At 40.5% G+C, this 21,513-nt stretch overlaps 1 protein-coding gene across 1 annotated transcript in view; it reads right to left on the bottom strand.

The window, feature by feature from the left end:
- Nucleotides 1-21,513, bottom strand: part of col27a1a (collagen, type XXVII, alpha 1a) — an 89,995-nt gene that overhangs the window by 54,849 nt on the left and 13,633 nt on the right. The window contains exons 4-8 of the mRNA XM_016681452.1: nt 20,903-20,956; nt 12,657-12,710; nt 9,145-9,198; nt 9,006-9,059; nt 1,700-1,744 (exon numbers count right to left, since the gene is read on the bottom strand). Coding sequence (XP_016536938.1) covers nt 1,700-1,744; nt 9,006-9,059; nt 9,145-9,198; nt 12,657-12,710; nt 20,903-20,956 — 261 coding nt within the window. The remainder of the gene's footprint in view (nt 1-1,699; nt 1,745-9,005; nt 9,060-9,144; nt 9,199-12,656; nt 12,711-20,902; nt 20,957-21,513) is intronic.

The following is a 21,513-nucleotide window of genomic DNA, read 5'->3' as shown; positions in this document are numbered from 1 at the left end:
CCAGCAGCAGCAGCAGCAGCAGATCTGTGGGAAACGGGGGGGCGTTTGAGGGTGGACACATGTAGGAGATACTGTTAAGAGAGACAAAGTGCTCGCTCTTTGTAAAGAGCGCAGTGGGAACTCCCTGAGATGATGATGTCATGGAGGCTTACTTAATTAAATCCAAGTTTCTCTGCACAAATAAGGAACCTGAGTGTTTCTGCACTCTCAATGCACTTATGCAAGAAAGAAAGAAAAAAAAAAGAGAAACAAATAAGCTTAGCAGGGAGAGGAATGTTGCACAGTACATTATCTGTAGTTACAAATGTGATTGTTTGGATGCTGGCAACAACAGGAAGACAGAAACAAAGACAATGGGGAGACTTTCTACAGGGCTGCAGTTTAATAGCCATGAATGTGTCACTGCTGGCCTAGTTGGCTTGTTCTTGTTTCTCCACTCTATTTTTTCTCTCTCTCTCTTTTTGGCATCACTTTCTAATATCCTGAGGAGCGTCACTGCAACACAGTGCTACATCCAGATGTCAGTTCTCACCAGTGCTTCATAACAGACTAATCTAATCTGGCTACGCTGCAGGCAAACGTAGGGTCCTTGCGCGCACACACACACACACACACACACCCACACACACACACACACACGCACGCATGCACGCATGCACGCACGCATGCACGCACGCATGCACGCACAGACAGACAGTCAGAGAGGTCAAACAACTATAAATGATGACTAAGGAGTTAGATAAAGAATGTAAGACTGAAAGATTAGATTTAAGTGCGCAAGATGAAAGCAGGACACTGATGAAAGCTGATGAGTGGATCCTTAAAATTAAAGACCCTGTGAAAAACAGCACAAACAGTGCACTGCAAAAATATCAATACCTGATGAATGTTTACACATTTTATAATGTTATTTTCCACAAATCAAAGCATGAGAAGTTGACACGCTTTTGCATTCAGCAACGCTGAGTCAACACTTTGTGGGACCATCTTTTGCACCAGCAGAGGCCGAATTTTCTCACATTTCTTTTCTGAGCTCCGATCAAATTGGATGGAAAGCATCCGTGAAGATCAATTTTCAAGTCTAGACACAGCTTCTCAATTTTATTAAGTTCAAGACTTTGACTTGGCCATTTGAGCGTATGAATGTGCTTTGATCTCCACCACAAAGTTCAGCCTTTCGAAGTTGCACAGGTTTTCTTCCGTGGATTACTTTTATCTACTTTTCCATTAATTCAGACCTGCTTCCCTGTCCCTTTTAAAGATAAGCATCCTTACCGCATGATGGCACCACCACTATGTTTTACTGACTAGACAGATAGCTCTAAGTGAGTCCAGGGGTCAGTGTCTCATCTAATAAGAAAACCTTCGTCCACATGTCTGCTGTTTTCCCCAGGAGGCCATAGTTGCACTTAGCTTCATTTAGGAGTATCAGAGTAAAGGGGACTGAATGCAAATGCATGCAGTGCCTCTTACATTTTCCTTAAAAATATAGAATTGCAATTATTTTCCTCCCACTTCAAAATTATGTACTACTTTGTGTTGGTTTATCACGTAAAGCCCCAATAAAAAGACAATGAATTCTGAGGCACCATGAGTAAGATGCGTAAAAAGAAAAAAATTGCCAACCTAATGTCAGCAGCATGTGAAAAATAAAAGGAACAAGAGTTTAAACATGCATAAACTGCAGAAAAATACATACTGTCTCTCCAGGAAGTCCCGGTGGACCGGGGTGTCCTTTCTGTCCCTGCAGAAACAAAAATAAGAAAGGATGAGTGTGGGTATAGCAGATGAAAGAAAGCACAAATGTGAGACGAAAAGATTTCCACTTCAATTATGGCACATGCTTAAAGGGATCTCTAGTTGGCGAATGGCAAATTTGCTAAAAAAAAAAAAAAAAAAGCATGTTAAAATTAACAACACCAACAGACCGGTTTAGTGCCATATGCAAGAAATCAATCTGCTTTTTTGTCAAAGGATCAGAGTTTCCACTGGCTGCGTTCACAGAGTTTTGGTGCCTGGTTCATGGCATGTTGAGGATATAAATGCCTTCCTGTTTGAGTCAGATATCAGGACTCCCAGACTGCGTGCAGGGCAACTGCAAGACGAAAGAGAACCCGATTGTGTTTTTCCACAGATCTGCTGACTCCAGACACACAAACCCCAGTCAATGAGTGTAGAAAAACTAAATAAAATGTGGGAGGACATGCCACCGCAAACCACAGCTTGATAGATTGAGAGAACAAGGCAGAAACAAGGAGAAAGAGAAAAAAAAAATAAAGTAAAAACAGACATGGTAAATATGGAAAAACTCCTGTTGTCTGGGTTCAGAGTGGCCTAAATCTTTTGATTTTGGCAGCAGAAAAGGGATGAAGTAACCAGGTTGCAAGTATTTTACATGGACATTATCACTGGCTTAGAGGTTCAGGACTTTAAAATATCATCCTAAACATGGATCTCTGCTTCTGATTAGCTGCTACAAAATGTATCAACAAAGTATTACATTTGAAAATAAATAAACTAAGAACAATTCTGCTAAACTCATGAAAGCCAAAAAGGCCTGAATCCCATTATCATTCCTAAATCATATATCTTATTTAAAAAGCATCACTAGAAGTCAAGTGAGCTCAGTAGTGGAGGAGTGGCACATACAGCAAAGAGAGAGATAAAAGCAACTGCAAAAAAGAAAGAAAATGATGATAGTCTAGTTTGCGTGCTAGCTTTTCAATTCATTTCTTCACACACACATTTTCGCTTGTGCAGAAAGAAAACCCAAAGCTCTCATCCCCGTATCAGAGCTCTAAATCTTTATTAAAGCTGATTTTAATCTTAAGAGTATGAACTGTGCACACCATATTGTGGTAAGATTGAATAAATGTTTATTCAGGGATGAACGGTTCGCTCCTGCAAATGCACTTGCATGATATACGTTTGTGTCCGTGAATTAGTACAAATTATATAATCTTCATGTCCCAAGAAGAAATATTCACTATTAATTCGTGGATGGGGTGAAACTTTGTGCATTTTAGACCCCATTTAGCTCTGTACACAACAAACTGACAGAGGGTAAAACTTTCAGTAGATAACAGGAAGGCTAATTTATTTATTTATTTTTTGTTCTGCAGAGTTGTTCTGTTTTTACCATTTGAGGTCTGAACCTCTGTTAAAAAAAAATTAAGTACTAATCGCCCCGGAGGACGGGAAGTCTATAATGATGTTCTTATGTATTTTTATAGTTCTGAAAGAGAAACAGGAAGGTTTTATTACTGCTGTTAGTCAGTAAAAACTTCACAAAAATCTGAGATCAGAATAAGGTCACAACATTAAGATTTCTTCACTTTTTGAAGAAAGTTCGCCAAATAAAAACGTTTATTAATTTAATTGACCGGGACAGAAAGAAAAAAGAAACGATTCAGTTTTACGTGCATGAGCTGAGCAATGTGTTTTTAACTGAAGTAGGACAACCTTACAAATGAACACACTGTGATGTGTGTGCCTCTTTATTTCCCATCTTTTTAGATTATATACCCGGCGATAGAAACATTTACAGGGTCTGTTTTCCCAGGCTGATCAAAGAACCCCCAGTACACACACATGCAAACACATGCTGTGGATCCTGTGCATTAACTGGAGCCTCCAAAGCTAAGCCGTGTCGTCTCAGATCCTTATCTCACTCGTTATTATTTTTCTAACGAGAGCAGCCATTCCCATCAGCGCGAGTGTATTTACAGTAGCACTTGTTTAACAAGCATGTGTGTGCAATCAGATCAACCCCACCAGAACGCTTTTATTTCGCAGCAGCTCTCCTGTAGCACCCTATAACCTCCTCAGTGTGCCAGGAGAGCTCCAGGCAGGGCAGAGCACATTTTTGCATGAAGAAAATTGAAGACACATTGTGTCTACCCATGATAAGACATGGGAGGCTATTTAGTTTCTCTTTTCTGTACACATTTGACTTCTGGGATGCTCAACTGAGTATGTGCCTGTTCCTACACCAAAGATCACACTTCACATTACACTGGTGGTCTGAAAGATAAACACCTCCTTCGTTTAAGCTTTCATCTCTCCAAGAGCCGTGAAGGCATGGAGCCAGAAGGTTGCTCAGAAATTATCCAGCTCCTTGCACGCTTGCATGTACAGGAGAACATAAACGTCGATGTCTGACTGGAACAAACAGTCTGAACTAAATGGACAATTTGGATAAAATTTACCCTGTGGTGTTATCATTACAGCGATGTCACTGTAAGTTGGAATATGTTTTCCATTGAGGTTCGGTTGACAGATTAAAAGTACCTTTCGAAAATAATTTAAGTAGGTGTTGCACATGCTTTTCATTGATCCCATATTTCTGTGGAAGAAAAAAAAAGCTCCTTGTTGGTTTGATGTAATCTAATATTCTGATCTTTTCAGAAATGAAATGTGTTTTCACGAACTGTAAGCAAAGATTCATCATAATTAACAAAAATAAAGGTTTGGAAACATCAGTCTCCGTGTAAATGAACTATATGTGTCTCACTTCAGTTAATTCAGTTACTGAAATAGATAAAAACAAAATTTTGTCAGAAAAATTCAAATAACAGGCTTTCAACAAATTTTCCATTTAAAAATGTCTTACTCTTTCAGATTGAGGGTTAAAAAGGAAAATCAAAAATTAGAAGTCCAAACACTTGTTTATTTCATCGGAGCAAAGGACATTTCTACAAAAATTAAGGTCTTTGTCAATGACAGCTCTAGCAAAGTGTGTTAAAATACTTTCACAAATGTGGCTCTTCTTAATTGAAATGTTGTAAATTAACCAACTGGAATCTTAGAAACCATGAAATCATAGTCTAGACTTTATTAAAATGCTTACAGTCGTTTAAAAGTTGAAGAAAGTTACAAAATTCAAAAAAAAAATTGTATTTCTTAATATTCTGACATTTAGGAAGAGGAAATATTATTTACCAATATATACCATTGTAACGTTACAGTAATCCTGACTGAGTTGAAACAGGAAAGGTTTAATTTGATTTCATGTCCGACGCAGAGGAAAAAAAGGCAACGGGTATTCCTGAAAACAAGGAGCAGAAACACAATGAGAGTTTTATTCGAAACAAGTCTTGAGTAGCCACAGAGAGAGTGTCACACGAAAACCTGCTATGCATAAAAAAAAATGGAATGATTTATGAGTTATTTTAGCTTCTTCAGGGACATTACATCAAATCCTTTTACTTATGTTTTATGGGGTAATCTTTCTGGGATTGCTAAAGTTCCTCTTTGCATGAAAATGGATGCAGTCCAATTAAAAACAACTGAGCTTCCCCACTACAATGGAAAATACTGAGTTCTTCTAAACGTGTATGTGGATGAATGATTCTGGAGACTACTGTGTTAAAAAGCCTCAAACCATGGTACATGTGAAAAGAGAATAGACGTGTAGAGTTTCTTATAACACGACCTAAAACTAATGTGTCTGAGGATGGTCACTATATTTTACAGAGCTGACTGAAAAAAATGGGTGCATGAATGACATATCTATTTGAAATGCCATGAAATGCACATCATCTCCAGGAGGGAAAAGCTGAGACGAGTGAGAAGAGACGGCTTATGTAGCAGAGAGAGGAGACGCAGCCACAACGGGAAGACGTGTGGCCTGTGTTGTGGCCTTGTAGCTGAGGTTTGGCTCGGCGCATGTCCCCCTCTCCCTGACCCTGCCCGCCATACTGAAAAGCCATTCAGGGTCTGCTTAGTAGAACAAATGTTGTACAGAGCGGAACATGCTCGCCTGGCCAGTGGTGTAAAATCACACTCGACTATGGCGCTTTTAAAGCACCGCTGCTTTCTCCATTAAAAGTTTTCCATGAAAACTTCACAGCCAAATTCCTGAATTCCCGCTCGTAGCATCAAGCATAAGGCAGATTTAGGGTCCGCTCTGTTGTGCGGACCGGGGTGGGTGTGTAACAGTGTCTTAAAAAAGAGGTGGAATGGAAAAAAGATGCAGGAAAAAAGCCCACTGTCCTCGACCACAGAACTCAAAGCTAAACAGCAGGGAACCTATGCAGACAGTTCTGAGATGAACTTCAAATGACATAACTATAAAAGCTTAAGTTTGTTTTGAGTATTTCGGCGTATGTCTTGGTGGAGAAGACCTGCGTCGGGACTTTCCACCTGAGCCGACTGTGAAGTGGAACAACAAAGACGCAGAGTCAGGAGACTGATTCATGCATTTGTCATCGGATGGAAAGTTGTCAAAAGTGGAGCTACAGCTGGTTCCTGCGTATTGTTCTCTGCTGAGTAAGCCTGTTTGTCTCCTGTATGGAAAGATGTTACCTCCTTGGGGTTAATTTAACAAGCTTCCTTTATCGTCAACACACATGGGACCGCCAACAATACCTGAGTCTTCCTCAAGTGAGGTCAGCCTATTTGTGTGCGTGTTGTTAATGTTGCTATGGCAATAAAGGTCCAGATGCCAAGCTATAATGTCACTCTGATATGTAGCAGCTACAATTTGCTTGTGAGGTTTACTAAAGAGAAGCTACTGGACACTTAAGCTGCTGTGCATGATTAAGTTATTCACTCTTCATCCTTCTTCCTGATTGATGATCTCATCTTTATAGTGAGCAATAATTTTGAACGCGATTGAAGTATTAGCATTGCCTGAGCTACTCTTTCAAAGGTGAAAGAGTTAAGAGGTAATTGGTTTAGTTCCTGACCGTTAGTTTCCCTTTCAACAGATCATCCTACCCGGGCTGTAGCTCTCTGCAGCTCTCCCATTCACCACGGGCCTGTTTGCAAACGCTTGCCATGCTTTTCAGGATTTTACTTTTGCTCTGCTTCAAAGTGATGCGCTGCTCTTTGTCGGGTAATCACAAAATCCCACAAAAACAAATCAAAGTTTCTGGTCGGCACATGAAAAAAATATCGCAACCATTTGAGGGGTGTAAATACTTTTGAGAGACACGGCACATGAGCTTTACAACATGTGAATCAGTCGTCACAGTCAACTTGATTGATGCATCACTGGCTAACCTTCCAATAGGCCTTCAAATCACTTCTATCTCGCTTAAAAGGAATCTGTAAATGTTTTCCACTACCCTAATTTCTTTTCCATTCTGGCTCAGTGTGTCAGTGTGGGTGAAAGAAAGAGGTAGAAACACTCAAATAGACACACACACACACACACACACACACACATGGAAAAGCAGGCTCTTAACAAAAGCCACATGTTAAGCTTGAGGTAAAAAAAAATAAAACCCTGCTGGAGTCTGACACTCATCCACACACTATTTTGACTCTGGGAAGAAAGGTACTACATGCAGACAAGCTTTACACCTCTACTGAAATGCACATAAGCGGCCTGTTGTATTCAATTACCTAATAATGCTTCGACTTTGTTTGACAAGGTTGCATGGCTCAGCTGTAACGAATACAGAACGTGACTGGCAGCGGTTCCTCTTTGCTTCTGTTTGTTTGGAAAAAGACCAGTCCGGCAGTAAGAAGCACCAAAATACGTCAGGGGAATGTGGAATAAATTTCACCTTTCCCGTTGCATTAATTTCAATAAACTCATCTCAGGTTTTGGGGTTCATGCAGAATTCTTATGCAAAGCAACCGGAGGAATATGGAGCAACGTGGTTCTTTTTTCAAGGTCTGCAATACCAACATTTACATTCCAGCATGATAGTTGGATCAGTTGATAGGCCTAGTAGACATAAACATAGCGAAAAGTTGCAAAGGCCAGATGCATGTTACCAAGGCTATGTCTGACTAGCTGGAGGTGTTTTGTTCAGTTAAGAGAGAGCGCTTTGTGCAGCTCCTCAATTCTGTTTTAGGAACTTTGAGAATATAAAAATCTGAGTTGAATCGTGAGGCTGGTAACACTGTTGTCTTGCAGCAAAATGCTTTGAATCCTGGCCTGGGGTATCTTTGAGTACTCCGTCCCACAGTCCAAAAATATGACAGTTTGGCTAATTGGTCTCTAAAATGTCTGTAGGTATGAGTATGTGCTTGTGCACTTGTTTGTCTTTTATGTCTTTGTGTTGCCCTGTGATATTGGACTATTGAGCCGTACACGTTTTACCCAGTCTCACGCCCACTGGCTGACAGAGACAGGCATCATCAACCCCATGACCCTATGTGGACACGCAGATATAGACAATGGCTAATTGAATGCTAGCTTGATAGGGATGGGAAAAATTCAAAACAGAGTGAAGTATCAAAACCATAAAGAATGCAGAAGTATCTTAGTACTCTAGCTCAAAGCAGAAGTCTTTAACCTTTGTGTTTCTGCAACAACGCTAAGCCAAAGGTCAACCAACCCTCATATTTTCCTACGAGTTGGACCTACCCAAACTTTATAGAACTCATGCAAAAACAATGCAGGAGCAAATAAAAATGCCACTGTAAGGCAAAGCAAGAACCGGTTTTGGATTTGCCTTCCTCTCTTGTGGAACCGCAACAGAGAAGAGATACATTAAGGATGAAAACGCACATGGCAGGACAATAAACAACCTTTTTCTATATACCTATGATTCATATAATAAACCACACTGAAATAATATCATGCTTGTTACACCCCTGTCAATCAAAAGTATAACTCCACTATTTTTTCTTATGGAAAACCCAAAGTGTGTAATTTCGAGTGGGAGCGTGATTGACATCACCGTTTTCACTGCTGAAAAATATAGTCTTCCTTTATTTGTTAAAAAAAAGAAGTAATTTGTGCTATCTGTAAGAACCCATTTCCACAGAATCTGGTGAACATTCAAAAACTAAAGATGCACAACAGGAGAAAGAGAGGCGGAGAGAAGCAGGAAGTAAGGACCTTTACATACCGAACACATTGCTCTGACACAGCACTGGCACTGAACGATTATGAAGTGATGCAAGTGACTCATGCAGAATCCGATTCTAAGATATTTTAAGGGACTCTTTCTATGACATCTGGCTGGTGTGCTCACTTCCAACAAAAGCTGGTAAATGGTCAGCTAAGGATATTTATCCCGTATGAGGTAGTTATTTAACCTTACCTTTCGGCCCTCTTGTCCAGGCTGTCCAACTGGGCCAATAATCCCTGAGTCTCCCTGAAATGCAATGCAAGAAGATCAGTGAGAACAAGCATAGAAGGACGCTGCAGATCAGTAGGAGCCATAAAAGAAGAAGACATACCTTCTCTCCTTTAGGTGCTGGCCCAGGTGAAATGCCAGGATCTCCTTTTTTCCCCTGAGAAAGATAATTTTATATGCATTAAATATATCCAAATGGCAGATATTTTAATCCCACAGCTTCTGACAAACATTTAAAAAATGACAAAATTATACCTATTCTGTGAAAAGGCACAGCTTAAAGCTACACAGTAAGCAAAATTCATACAATAATAGGCATGGATTTCTTAGTTGATTAAGGGCGGCTGCAGTCTCCCACACCAACACACACACACACACACACACACACATACGTACCAAGCTTCATTGTCAGCAGGTAACAATAACAGGGTTTCAGCACATCAAAGCAATGAATTGGAAATTACACCGAGTGGGTGCTGGCTCCCTCTCTTTGCCCTTCGGGCTGCCAGCATTTACAACTTTGCTTCATTTATTAATGATGAAAGGGCAAAAACTGCAGTGACCCCCTCCCCCCCCCCCCCCACCCAACCCAGACATCAAACACCTCATAATCTTCCTTTCAACACACTTACCAGGTAGGGGGAGTATAATCTCTGCCAGGTTGCCAAACAACAGACCTGACTGATGATTCATGTGGGATTTTAAATCTTCACTCATGATCGTTCTACATTGCTGTTTATGATTTTTTTTCTTTTAAAAACTAGAAATGAGCTTTCTCAGTGAAGTGGCTTGGCTGAGTGTGAGAATGAAAAGGTGGGAAGATTTATTATCTGATGGCAGCTCAGATTACAGGATAATATCTCATGACTTTTAGAGATGTTTTGTACGATGAACCTTGTTGAAGTGTGTAACTATATTGGACACCAATAACAACTGGCGTACTCAATCCACAACACTGACAACTAAGAAAAAAAAAAAAAAAAAAAAAAGATCAGTGAAATATTCTTCTAGGAGATGTTGGACCTGGCAGTCATGATATATTACTGTAAAAAATAAATAAAGTTTCAGATCCACAAATGAAAAGTCCTGGTGTAAGGCAACACAAGATACACAAAAAGGTTGCAACTCTCTAATGATCCATGGTCTTTTATGAGGAACAAAATTAGACTGTTTAATATTAAGCAGATGGCTATAATTTTGTCACTGGTTCAGTGCACAGCCCCTTTTGAATTACAACAATAAAAAGTTAAGAAAGTCCATCAGTCCACTGTTTTCTGTTTACCCAAAACTAGATCTGCAGGTAACAGGTACAGGGGGAAACCCAAGGCATCCCTCCTACCATCCTTCCAGTATATCCTTAGGGATCGCAATGCGTTTGCAGACCAGAGGTTAAGTACAGCCCTTCTGGTGTGTTCTGGGTCATCTCCCGGTGGGAAAACTCAAAATAGAAGTGTTTAGGAGGCACTCTGATTGTCTGCCTGAACAAACAAAACTGACACAGGGACTCAAACCTCAAGAGACTACATGATGACAAAGTTCCTCTCTCAGCTGAATTCATTTAAGGTGTTTGTATTCAATACCTCAATATTTCATTGATAGTTCATATCCCATGGTGCTAAGAGAGGGAAAGAACGTGGTCCGATCGGATAAGCGAGAACTTTATTGTTTGACTCAACAGTCTGGATTTGTCTTGATTTGTCAAGGTTTAGGCTGTCCCACCTCATCAAACCATCACCTCAGAACTAGACACCAAAATCTCCTTGGTGATATAGGCGTGTCTGAACCCCTCTGCTTATCTAATGTGGGCCGTAAGCAAGATATTAAGAAACAAATCTAAATCTTTTTACTGCAAACTTGGGAGTTATAGTTACCGTGTTAACTCTAAATAAGAAACACAATAAATACAATTCCTTATAATGCACTTGCAAATTGCAGATATCTAGAAAAAATTAAGGTAAGATATTGATTTATTATATCAGTGAAACAAAAGGAAAAGCTCTCTACATTTAGCAGCTACATTTATAGGATTTATTAACCTTTTCTGGGTTGAAATCCCTTTCTCCTCCAGAACTACCTTCAATTTTCATGGTGAAGGTTCAACAAGGTTGCAGAGTTAGTCCTCAGGGAGTTTGGTTCATGTTGACATAATAGCACCAAACAGTGGTGATGCAGATTCATCTGCTACACGAAGTGAAAGTGATCTTCCAATCCACCACTTCCCACTGGTGTCTTTACTGGATTGAGTTCTGATGACTGTAGAGGACTTTGGAGAGCAGCAAACTCATAGTCATCTTCAAATACGCGATTTGATAAGAACTTTTTGACATGATGCATTATTCTGCTGGAAGTAGCTATTAGAAGATGGACCCACTCCTATCATTAAGAGGTGGATATGATCGCAAACATTACTTAGGATGTCTGTGTTGCCACTAAAGTGCCCAGGAAGTCCCAGTGAAATACCACCAGCAGCATTACGCCCTTCCAATCTGTCCAATTCTGGTGAGCCTGTAGACTCAGTGTAATTGTAGCCTCAGTTTAATATTCTTAGCTGACAAGAGTGACACCCATGTGTTGTTTTGCTGGTGTAACCCACCAGCTTCAGGGTTTGATATGTTGGCAGTAACATGTAATCTAAATACCTTGGCTGTAGCAACTGGCTATTTGAGGTACCATTGCCTTGTCTCACACCAGTCTGCCCATTCTTCTCTAACCTCTCAAAAAAAAAAAAAAAACAGTTTCGTCCAGATTAAGGCACCAAACTGGATGGGATTCTTGTAGATGAAAGTCTCTGAATTGTTCAGACCTTGTTGTCTGGCAATAATAGTCTGGCAAAGTCATCTAAATCCCCTATCTTCATCCCCATTCTTTTCTATGTCTAAGTAATTATCACTAATTATATATTTTTTATCCAAAACTTGAAATAAAGATTGTACTTCTAAGTCTGTGTTCCAAACACACAAAGTCAAAGGTCAAGAGTCTTTGCTAATGCATACAACATTTCAGACCGTTATGGAGGATGCAGAATTTGCCTCGGGCAAGGTCATCTCCTTTTCACACTTCAAAATAGGTAAGATTTATTTGGAGTTCTTATTTTCCGACTCCTAATGTCTTTCCCTGACACCTGGGTAAATCATTTCGACCCCCCTCTGGTGTCAATGTACTTGTTCTCTTCTCTGTGCTCAGGTTATGGTGGAAGCACAGAGTTAGCCTTCACACAGAAACTGCAAAAAGCTGTGCACGGCTTTTTATAAACTTATTCAAACACTGGATAATATCGTGTCAACAATTAAAGCCTAAAATAACTTGCGTTCGGTTTGGATATTCTAACATAAGCGGAGTGGCGTTAGTGAGTTAATGAGCTGTCAAGTATAGTGGCTTTGCTGTGAACTTTAGTGACCCCACTTCTGCAGCAGTAAAACTCCATAGTCTTGTTTTCCTTAAAGCACGCACAAAAAAAAAACAAAAAAAAAAACAAAACGAATATGCAACATGTCTCTGCAGATATACAAGCAAATTAAGGCAGATATAAAGGCATGATTTACTGTTTGTTTTTGTGTGTGTCTTTTTTAAGAAAACAAAATGATTATGATTGTAAGTCTGACTAAGACCGTTTACCTTTAGCCCAGGTGGACCAGGTCTACCAGGATTCCCATGGGGGCCAGGGTCACCCTAGAAAAAAACATCAGATAAAACAAAACACATAAAAAATATTGCAGGATTCTTTTCAGTCTACGTGTAAAGATGCATGATGTGTGCCTTTGCCATAGCAGAGATACGATTAAGGAAAGTCTGGAGAAACTGAGCCATTCTGCTAATATGTTTTAACTTTGTGTGTGGGTGGGTGGATGTGTGCATGTGGTATTTGGGGTTGATGACGCAGGGGGGCTCATGGAAAATGGGGCTCCCTGGAGCCGCTCCAACATATGGCTGTGTTTTCCTGTCCATAGTTGGCTCACGATCCAACCCCCACTTCCATACATCCAGCCACAAACAAACACACAAGAGCCAGGCATGTTAATGACTAATGCTGACAGTCCAATGTCACAGACTTGCGAGTTTGAACTTCACCGCAGATCTCCGTGTCTGTCTGCGCTGGCAGATTATGAGGAGATGGACAGAAACGGAGCAAGATCAGTCATGGCAGCACGTTGGTAATGTGAACCCTCGCAGTCTATCCAGCACCCCCCCCACCCCCCACCCCATGGGAAGGTTCAGCAAAGAAACTTTGGGAGCCAGGGAACGAATCTATAACTGCTTTTGGGTTTGAGCTGTAGCCTGCCGACAGGAGCGTGGGGGGTGGGCTGCAACAACGCTCATCAACCCGTCTGACTGTCTGCTTTCAGGAACCCTGAGAGTCCTTCCTGTTGAATTTCTGACTTACCCCCTGTTCTCTGCATGTGATGTGGCACTTTAAGGCCCCTAACCTATCCCAGTTCAGGGGTCAAGGGTTAGCTGGTGATGAGTGTAAAAGAATAGCCATGAGTGCTTTAGGAACTGGGTCACGGGATTTTGTTGGGGTCACTCCAAACAAACAACGAGGCTTTAATGGTCGAGGTCTGATCTGCTGCATCAAAAGCCGACACCAACTGTCAACTAGACTCTCAAAGACCCATTTTTTTTCCAAGTGAGAGAAAAGAAAAACACTTTGGGGTTTGGACTTGACTATACAGCTCCACAAAAATGCCCTTTGAGGAAAATTCAAAAACAGACGTTTTGGTTTGGTGCAGACAAGACTGCATAAATCCGTTCTGCTGTAGTTGATCGGTCTGTCAGAAACTGATGACAGTTTTGTCTAGCCCACCTAAGGCAGAAAATTCACTAATATACAAGAGATTTTCTGTTTTTTGTACATTTCAAAAGATAAGATCACTTCCTCATTATGATGTAGAGTCAAGATCAGGTTTTTTTGCCACATCATTCATACTCCATCAACTTTTGCCAATTTTGACACTTTATTCCACAAAATCCAATGTACAGTATCTCATTGTGATTTTACGTAAAAGACCAACAGAATGCAAAGGAAAGGAGAAGAATACATGTTTTTCCAAATATTTTACAATATGAGCATTTGTGTTCTACCTTTTAACTTTGAAATCTTAAAAACAAAATCCAATGAAACCACTTGTTTTTAGAAGTCACCTACTTAATAAATAAAATTCACATGTGAGTTATTTAATCTCAGCATAAACACAACTGTACCATGGAAAGGTCTGCTCACCAACGAATAACGACTGCAAACATGAACTGATCGACGGGGCATCAATCAAAAAACAATCCCAGAAGCCCATCGTGACTCTAGAGGAGCTGCAGAGATCCACAGAAATGTAGAGGACACAGCAACAATTCGCAAGAAGATGCTCTGATCAGATAAGATCCTAATAGAATAACGCGCAGGTTTGAACATTGCTCCCACAAAGTGCGACTTGGCAGTGGCAGAATCATGCTGTGGGGATGTTTTTCTTAGGTAGGCAGAGAGACGTGGACGGAGTTAAATACAGAGCAATCCTGGAAGAAATATTTCAAGAGTCTAAAAGATTTATGTCTCTGTTGAGGCAACACACTTTTTATATTTCCATCTGGTCTGCCACAAAAAAACTGTTAAAATACATTACAGGTTGTGGTTGTAATATGGCTAAATTTGAGGGGCTTTAGATCTTGTTGCTGGGTACTGGAAGTCCAACCTTGTTCATTTATAGAGGTCTTTTTGTTTCCTATTAGTTTAAGGGGGTGGGGGGGAAATGCTATTAAAGAAATATTTCCTTTTCACAATGTACAATTCTTCTCTTCTAAACGCTGTGACGTTTTAAAGATCTTTTCATCCCACACACTTCCCCTTTAAACCTTGAGTTTGTATGCAGCTGGCATTCAATGGGAGGCGGTCTGTCCACACAACATTAAGGAACGCTGTTGTTCCCTAAATAAACTTAAACAAACAAGGCACATTTGAATTACATGTTTCAAAATTAAACCAGCGGCTTACCACAGGTTGGGCAGTGCACTAGCGGGCATGGGCTGGCACTGGGGTTCGGTTGTATATGTTCTTGTTTCTATGTAGTGGGCCTTTCTCTTACAACAGGTGTCTAATTAGAGAGCACCAGGGTGGAGCACAAGTCAGCTGAGGGCTACTAAATAAAAATAAAATAAAATAAACCACTATTCAGTGAACAGGGATTCAGGGGCGTCATTGTGGTTCTTATAAAAATGTTCCTATGCAACACATTCTTTGTGGACTCCACAATGGTAAGGATCCAAACATTCGTGTTCACATCCTTTTAGCTATTCTTTTCCTCATTCTGTCTCATTGGAAGCCAGAATCCTTTCATCAATCTGACTGAACAGAACAGGCGGACAGGGTGACTTCTGGAGGTGGGACTGGATCTTTATTTAGTGGTGTCAGAGCAAAAAGGACCATGAATACAAACCAAACCTTTCAGATTTATTGTAGCAATGAATATTCCACTTCACCTTTATGCACTACCCACACAAAATACATTAAACCTTTCATGCATGAATTATGATCATTTGTGTCAGGATTTTTTTTCCAATATTTTTTTAATTTTCTTAATACATAAAAAAGGTAGGCCTTTTTTATTGTAAAAAAAAACATTTTTTTATTTTTTATTTTTTTTTAGGTGATCAATTGTAATTTTCTCCAAATACAAAGTTGTTATTTTAAAAATACATCAGCAGTATTGTTCTTTAGGGGTTATCTGATGTCACAATATATATACTTTTTTTTTACCTGCAAGAGTCTTCTACAGTAGAAGGAGGGACCGGGTCGGACGGCATGCTTTTGTGTCTGTCGGCCATATTGGATTAAACTAAAATAATTTCTTGCTTTTGCAGCTGACAGCCAGTAGTTGATAGTGTATTTTATGATGCATTAGTGTCCATTTCATTGGTCTGTGTGCATTTATAACATAAAAATCCACAAGAAGCACAAGAAAATGACTTTTAGACAGCTGTCCACTGTAGTGACCACTATGCACGAAAGGGTTAAGTTTGTAAGATGACAAAATGTGGAAAAGTTCAAAGGGGTGAAAACGTTTGTAATGCATTACACTATATGTTATACAACTTGATTCTAGCTGAGTGACATCACTTCTATCATTACATTCCCAAACAGAGAAAAAATAGACTATGCAACAAACAGACCCTGGCTCATAAAACACACTTCAAATGCATATAAAGGCATCACATTAAAGATAAAAGAAGTAGTCTGTGGTATTGGGACAAACAAGACAACATCAAATGACCTAACATGAAATTAAAAGAGCATGCGAAACCACTTGATGTGCTGATAATTACAGATTGTGAGCCGGACATGTACACAAGAGAACATTTTCCTCTAGGGGAAACATTTCACTGTTCGTTAGAGACTCAAAAGCGTGTCTAGCCATTGTTGAGTGAGAGGAGTGGAATTCTCAGCTTAATAATGTCATGTAAATTACAGCAGCAGACTGTGTTAATGAACGGCTCTAACAGCCAGCTTCAGAGGCAAATGCATCATACACCGAGCCGAGGTCTGGACAACTTAAATTCTACGTAATCCGACGCATTAGCACAGCAATAACAGTAAAAGCTCATAAAAGCCATGACAAGTCTGAAATTGATGATGGAAAAAAATTGAGATATTTATTTGCCCAAATGTAAAAATGTATGAAGGTGCTAACAGGGATTGCAAAAGTTAACAACTAGAAAGTGGTTGTGATTTTTATTATCCTGAAACATATTAGTCATTTTCCAGCACAGGAAGCATTATTCACAGTTTAGAGAATTATTAAGACTCTCACAAAGCCGATCCGTTGCCAAGGGAAATGGTCCCAAACACGCTCGAAGGATGGCTTTAGAATGAACAAAGCTGTCTTGCATGAAATTTTAGACTAGCCCCTCCATCAGACCTATAGAAAATGTATTGAAAATGTATTGAAAAGATGGGATCATGTCAAGACACCAACAGATTTAAATAACTCCACCAATTTTGATAAGTCTGTTATTGGCTACAAAAGCAGTTTGGCATCTCTGTGACTTGCTCAGGAACATTTATCCAAGTGTTAGTGAGGGTGTAAGTGTACATTTAAAACTCTCGGGATAACATTTTGATCTTCTCTGGGGTAGAGAAGATTTGTGCACCCAAGTTTTGCTTTAAAAAAAAAAAAACATTAATTTTGTTTGTTCTATAGTCCTTTTCTAAAAAAAAAAAAAAACAGTTCAAACGCATCAAAAAAAGCCAAAAATGAATCAATCTTACTAATGATGAGTTTATGTAAACCTCTGACTGGTTAAGTTTTTCTGATTTCTTTCTGTTCAAACGGGTGGAGGAAGGTTTCAGGGATTTATTTAAGGACAGAGGAGTGTTGTGCAGGAGGAAGCACGAGGAAAGATGGGTGACGGAGATTTTCTTCCTCTGAGACAAAGACCCCTTTGACCCATGAGGCTCCAGACAACTCTGTGCAGGCGGTGCCCGAGACAGATACACGGCCTTACACCCATGAAGCATCCACTTTTCCTCTCACACCCTCCTACCATCCTCATCACTGCACATCCACAAACACGCCTGGAGGAAAAGGTCGGACTGGTCATTCATGGACACCTTGCAAAGCGCCTAAGCAGACATTTGTTACTATGACAACGGCATCTCACACTCACATGTGCCAGACCGGAGGTCAGGGTTCATGGGTGACGGTTCTGGGGGCTCAATGGGCCTCTGTGTGTTATAAAACTGACCTCCAGTAATCCAGGGCTAAAGAAGGTCGGGCGGAAAAATGATGGAGAAGTTCGTGCTCTCTCCGGCTGACCCCCAAGAGCGGAAGCTGCTTTTTCGTAGCTTCTGCTCGAAGCTATGAGTGGTGTAATATAAATATGTCGATTTATACTTCACCACCTGTAAGCCTGAAGCCTAGAGCTGTTATTTGGAGCTGATTGTGTCCCTGATGTGGTGAATCTCTTTCTCTAAATGGAAACCACACGTCCATCTGGTTAAGAGGCGTTTGTTTGTGCAAAGTATGCGTTTCCATCTGTGTAAATATGTGTACATGCATCCATGTGTTAGCACACGCACACTTGGCAGCTGCAGTTGAACTTGATAAATGATTTTGTTTACAGGAAAAGCTCCATAATTGGCCTTGCTCTTAATATAGGAAGGCCATAAACACAGATGCATACATCCATGCTTCACAGTGTGGGATTAGTGCAAAGGCTATGTACACCACCCCGTGTTGCAACGTCATAAACAAAACGGCCGTGAGGTCAGACATTGTGTCGTTTGCAAGAGAGCCTTGTATTTGCAAGAATCCCTTGTTAAATTTGCACCAAAATCACTGATGCTTACAAGGAAAACTTGACTTTCGTTCTTTGCACTTTGCTAACCCTCCATTTACATTTAAGGGTGGAAACCAGGGCAGGAGAAAACAACTATAAGAATTAGTCGGGTACATACAGACCATTAACCCGAACTTGTAACTCTAGTGAAGAAATGGAGATTCCCCATCTCAATATGTTTAAGGAACAATGGTAAGTTGCAAAGCAGTGCCATCTGACTTTTCGTTGTTTGCAGTGGAACCTGAGAAGTCGATCTGTGCCGGATGGAGATAAATACAGAGAAATTCCCAAAGAAAAACTCTGTGAGGCTGCAAACGACTTGAGAGTGGAACAGAGGCTCTCGTTCCAGCAGGATAAAAACCCTAAAAGATACAGCCGGAGCTTCAGTGAAACTGTGCAGCTGAAAGCCTTTTTCATGTGTTAAAATGGATCAAAGTCCAGTTTGAAATCCAATTAGGAATCTTTGGCAAAACATGCAAAGATTGTGTAGGTTTTGCGTGCGAAACTGCATCCAATTCGCACACATTTTCACTCCACTTTGACTGAAATGGAATTATCTTGCAAACGAGAATCGGCTGAGAGTTCAGCCGGGATGTGCGAAGCTAGTAAAGACACCGCATAAGCATTTCAACTCAGGGGGACAGAGCAGAAATACGCAACATACTTTCTAGATCATGCATCCATTTTGTTTGACTTAATAGTTGTGTTCCGTATTGTGTTGTTTTGATAAATAAAAAATCCTTATCAAAGTTTGTGCAAAAAATTTGTCCCCAACTCCAAAACTTTCACCAGGCAAGAAGACATCTTAACCAGCAATGATTCTATTCATCCACAGGGAAGTGGCCACTGCTACTTATTTTCATTATGACACTGCAGTAGATAAATATGTTATATTTACATTTTGTTGTTATATTTGAAAACACTGCTGGACTTCAGAAAGCACAAAATATTGGACTCTGAATTAAACTTGGTCTGACTAGGTTTCACTGCACCGAGGAGGCATTTTTAGCTCAATTAAAGTTTAATTTACCTAAGTGTGATTTGGATCATAAGCACTGCTTATCTGAGATGCAATTGTGGAACTTTAGGTTTAATTATCTCTAATGAACCCAGAAATAGACCTTCTTATCCTCCTAAACTTTTATTCAAAACAAAGTATACTCCAGAGTAAATTCTAGAGCTTTAATGTTGAAATGATCGGAACTTTCTTCTTCTGCGAATATTTTTGATTTAACCTCTAGCATAAAAAACAAACAAACCACAGAGTCAGTAATCTAAAGAGGAAAGAGCTGAGCCACAAAGCAAAGCTTGACCGGTAAATCTATGTCTTAAACCTCATCTATGGTCATGAAGTATGGAAAGCGAGACGATGAATAGCAGCAACTGAAATGATGTTTCATCTGTGGGGCGGCTAAGCTCAGCCTGGTTGAGTCCTACAGTATGGGAACTTGGAACAGAGCTGCTGCTCCTCCACAGTGCACTGAGGTGGTTCTTCTGGTCAGGATGGAGGATTTCTGAGCAGGTCTAACTGGATAGAGACCCCAACACAGATCCAGATCACACTAAGGGCACAATCCATCCCTTCCTGTCTGGGAACGCTTTGGGATTCCCGAAAATGAACGGAAGAGGGATGTCTGCATTTCCCTGCTGGACCTGTTACCTCTACAACCCAATCTGGGATAGGTGATGGATGCATGGAAGGTTGCATTTTATTTTCGTGTGTTTTCTTTTGGGATTTTTAAACTAAACACCATGGGACAATTTCGAGATGCTGATTGCACCGGCAGAAGAAGAGGTCACCAGGTTTGAAGCAGCTCTTTCTGAGAGGGGAGAACATTTTATGGCAAACACTCTCACAGCTGTTGAGGCAATTTACTAGAGTTAAGGCTACAATTCTTAACTCTAATTGTGCCACTAGTGGAAAAAGTGAGTTGTATAAATATTGGCACAGCACCTCATTCGAAGGGATTCAGATGTTGTAAGAATATGTCCGTCTTTGACAAAAGTAGTAGGATACAGTTGTCCAAAATTTCAGACGCATTTTCAAAACTATGACTCACAAGGAGAAACAAAGGAGATGAAAGGACATTCGCTAAGTGAACACTCTTGAATGATTAACTGGTTTGGAAAAACTGGGGCCTCCATTAGTCTAGAGTGGGGTTCCTATGAAGGCCTGCTGCAACAGCTCAGTTGGGAGGAGAAAGTCCAGTGAAGCCATGTGTTTTCTGTCTGTTTACTGTGCTTTTATTAGGCATCCTGTGGCACAGACATGCTTTTGAAAGGCCGTCTTTATAGCAGCTTTCCTGTTTATGCTCAGGGGTGGGAGGTCAGCACTCGCAGCCCTGTGCTGAACACGGTCAGTCCGCCTGCACAGGAGAACTTTGTCCGCAACCATGCAAAAGAGCTCGCATGCATCAGCTGCTCAGCGAGGGGGATTTAAAATGATGTGGGATGATGTGCTATTATAATTCGCTATGCAAGAACGTGTCGAGAAACGACACACAGAATATGTCTAGATGTGTTTGGTCAGCCGGACTTACCCGCGGACCCCTCTCGCCTGGCAGGCCTGGTTTCCCTGAAGGTCCTGGCAGTCCCTGGAGAGAGAATTTTCAATCAGTGCTCCAAGCTGACATACCAAACAAACAAGTCTCTTTTGCACCCCAGTCGTCTTCCACAGGCATATTTGTCAAATCCATGAGCTCAGGTTTTTTTGCAGGTTAAATGGTTCTGCTCTGTGTCAAAAAAAAAAGTGATCCTCTTTCCCTCTTAAGTAATTCAATCTCCGGGTGATAAGAGTTAAAACGTATTTATCAAAACCGTCAGAGCCCATGCAGGCAGGAAACTGTAGAGAGGCTAGAAATAACAGGTCATTTCCTGCGCCACTCAATGCCTCTGTGTGTCTCTTTCAGGCTTCTGCTCATTCGTTTTCTTTTAATTAGAAAAGAGGGACAGGAGGAAGGAAAACATGAGCAGTGGTAGCTGCTTTGGCTGACACTCCTGATCCTGTGATTAATATTTCATACAGATGCTCTGCATTTAAAAGATATCCTCAATTTATCTTCATTACACAAATTAAAATAAGTCTTTTGAGGTTCCTCGTCTTAGTGTCACACATTCAACATTTAAATATAAGGAGAAACAACTTCATTTT

The sequence above is a fragment of the Poecilia formosa genome, unplaced genomic scaffold (genome assembly GCF_000485575.1).
Source record: "Poecilia formosa unplaced genomic scaffold, Poecilia_formosa-5.1.2 Scaffold282, whole genome shotgun sequence".
NCBI classification, from domain to species: Eukaryota; Metazoa; Chordata; class Actinopteri; order Cyprinodontiformes; family Poeciliidae; genus Poecilia; species Poecilia formosa.
Note: the sequence above shows the minus strand (reverse complement) of the source record. Positions and strands in the feature narration are given on the sequence as shown.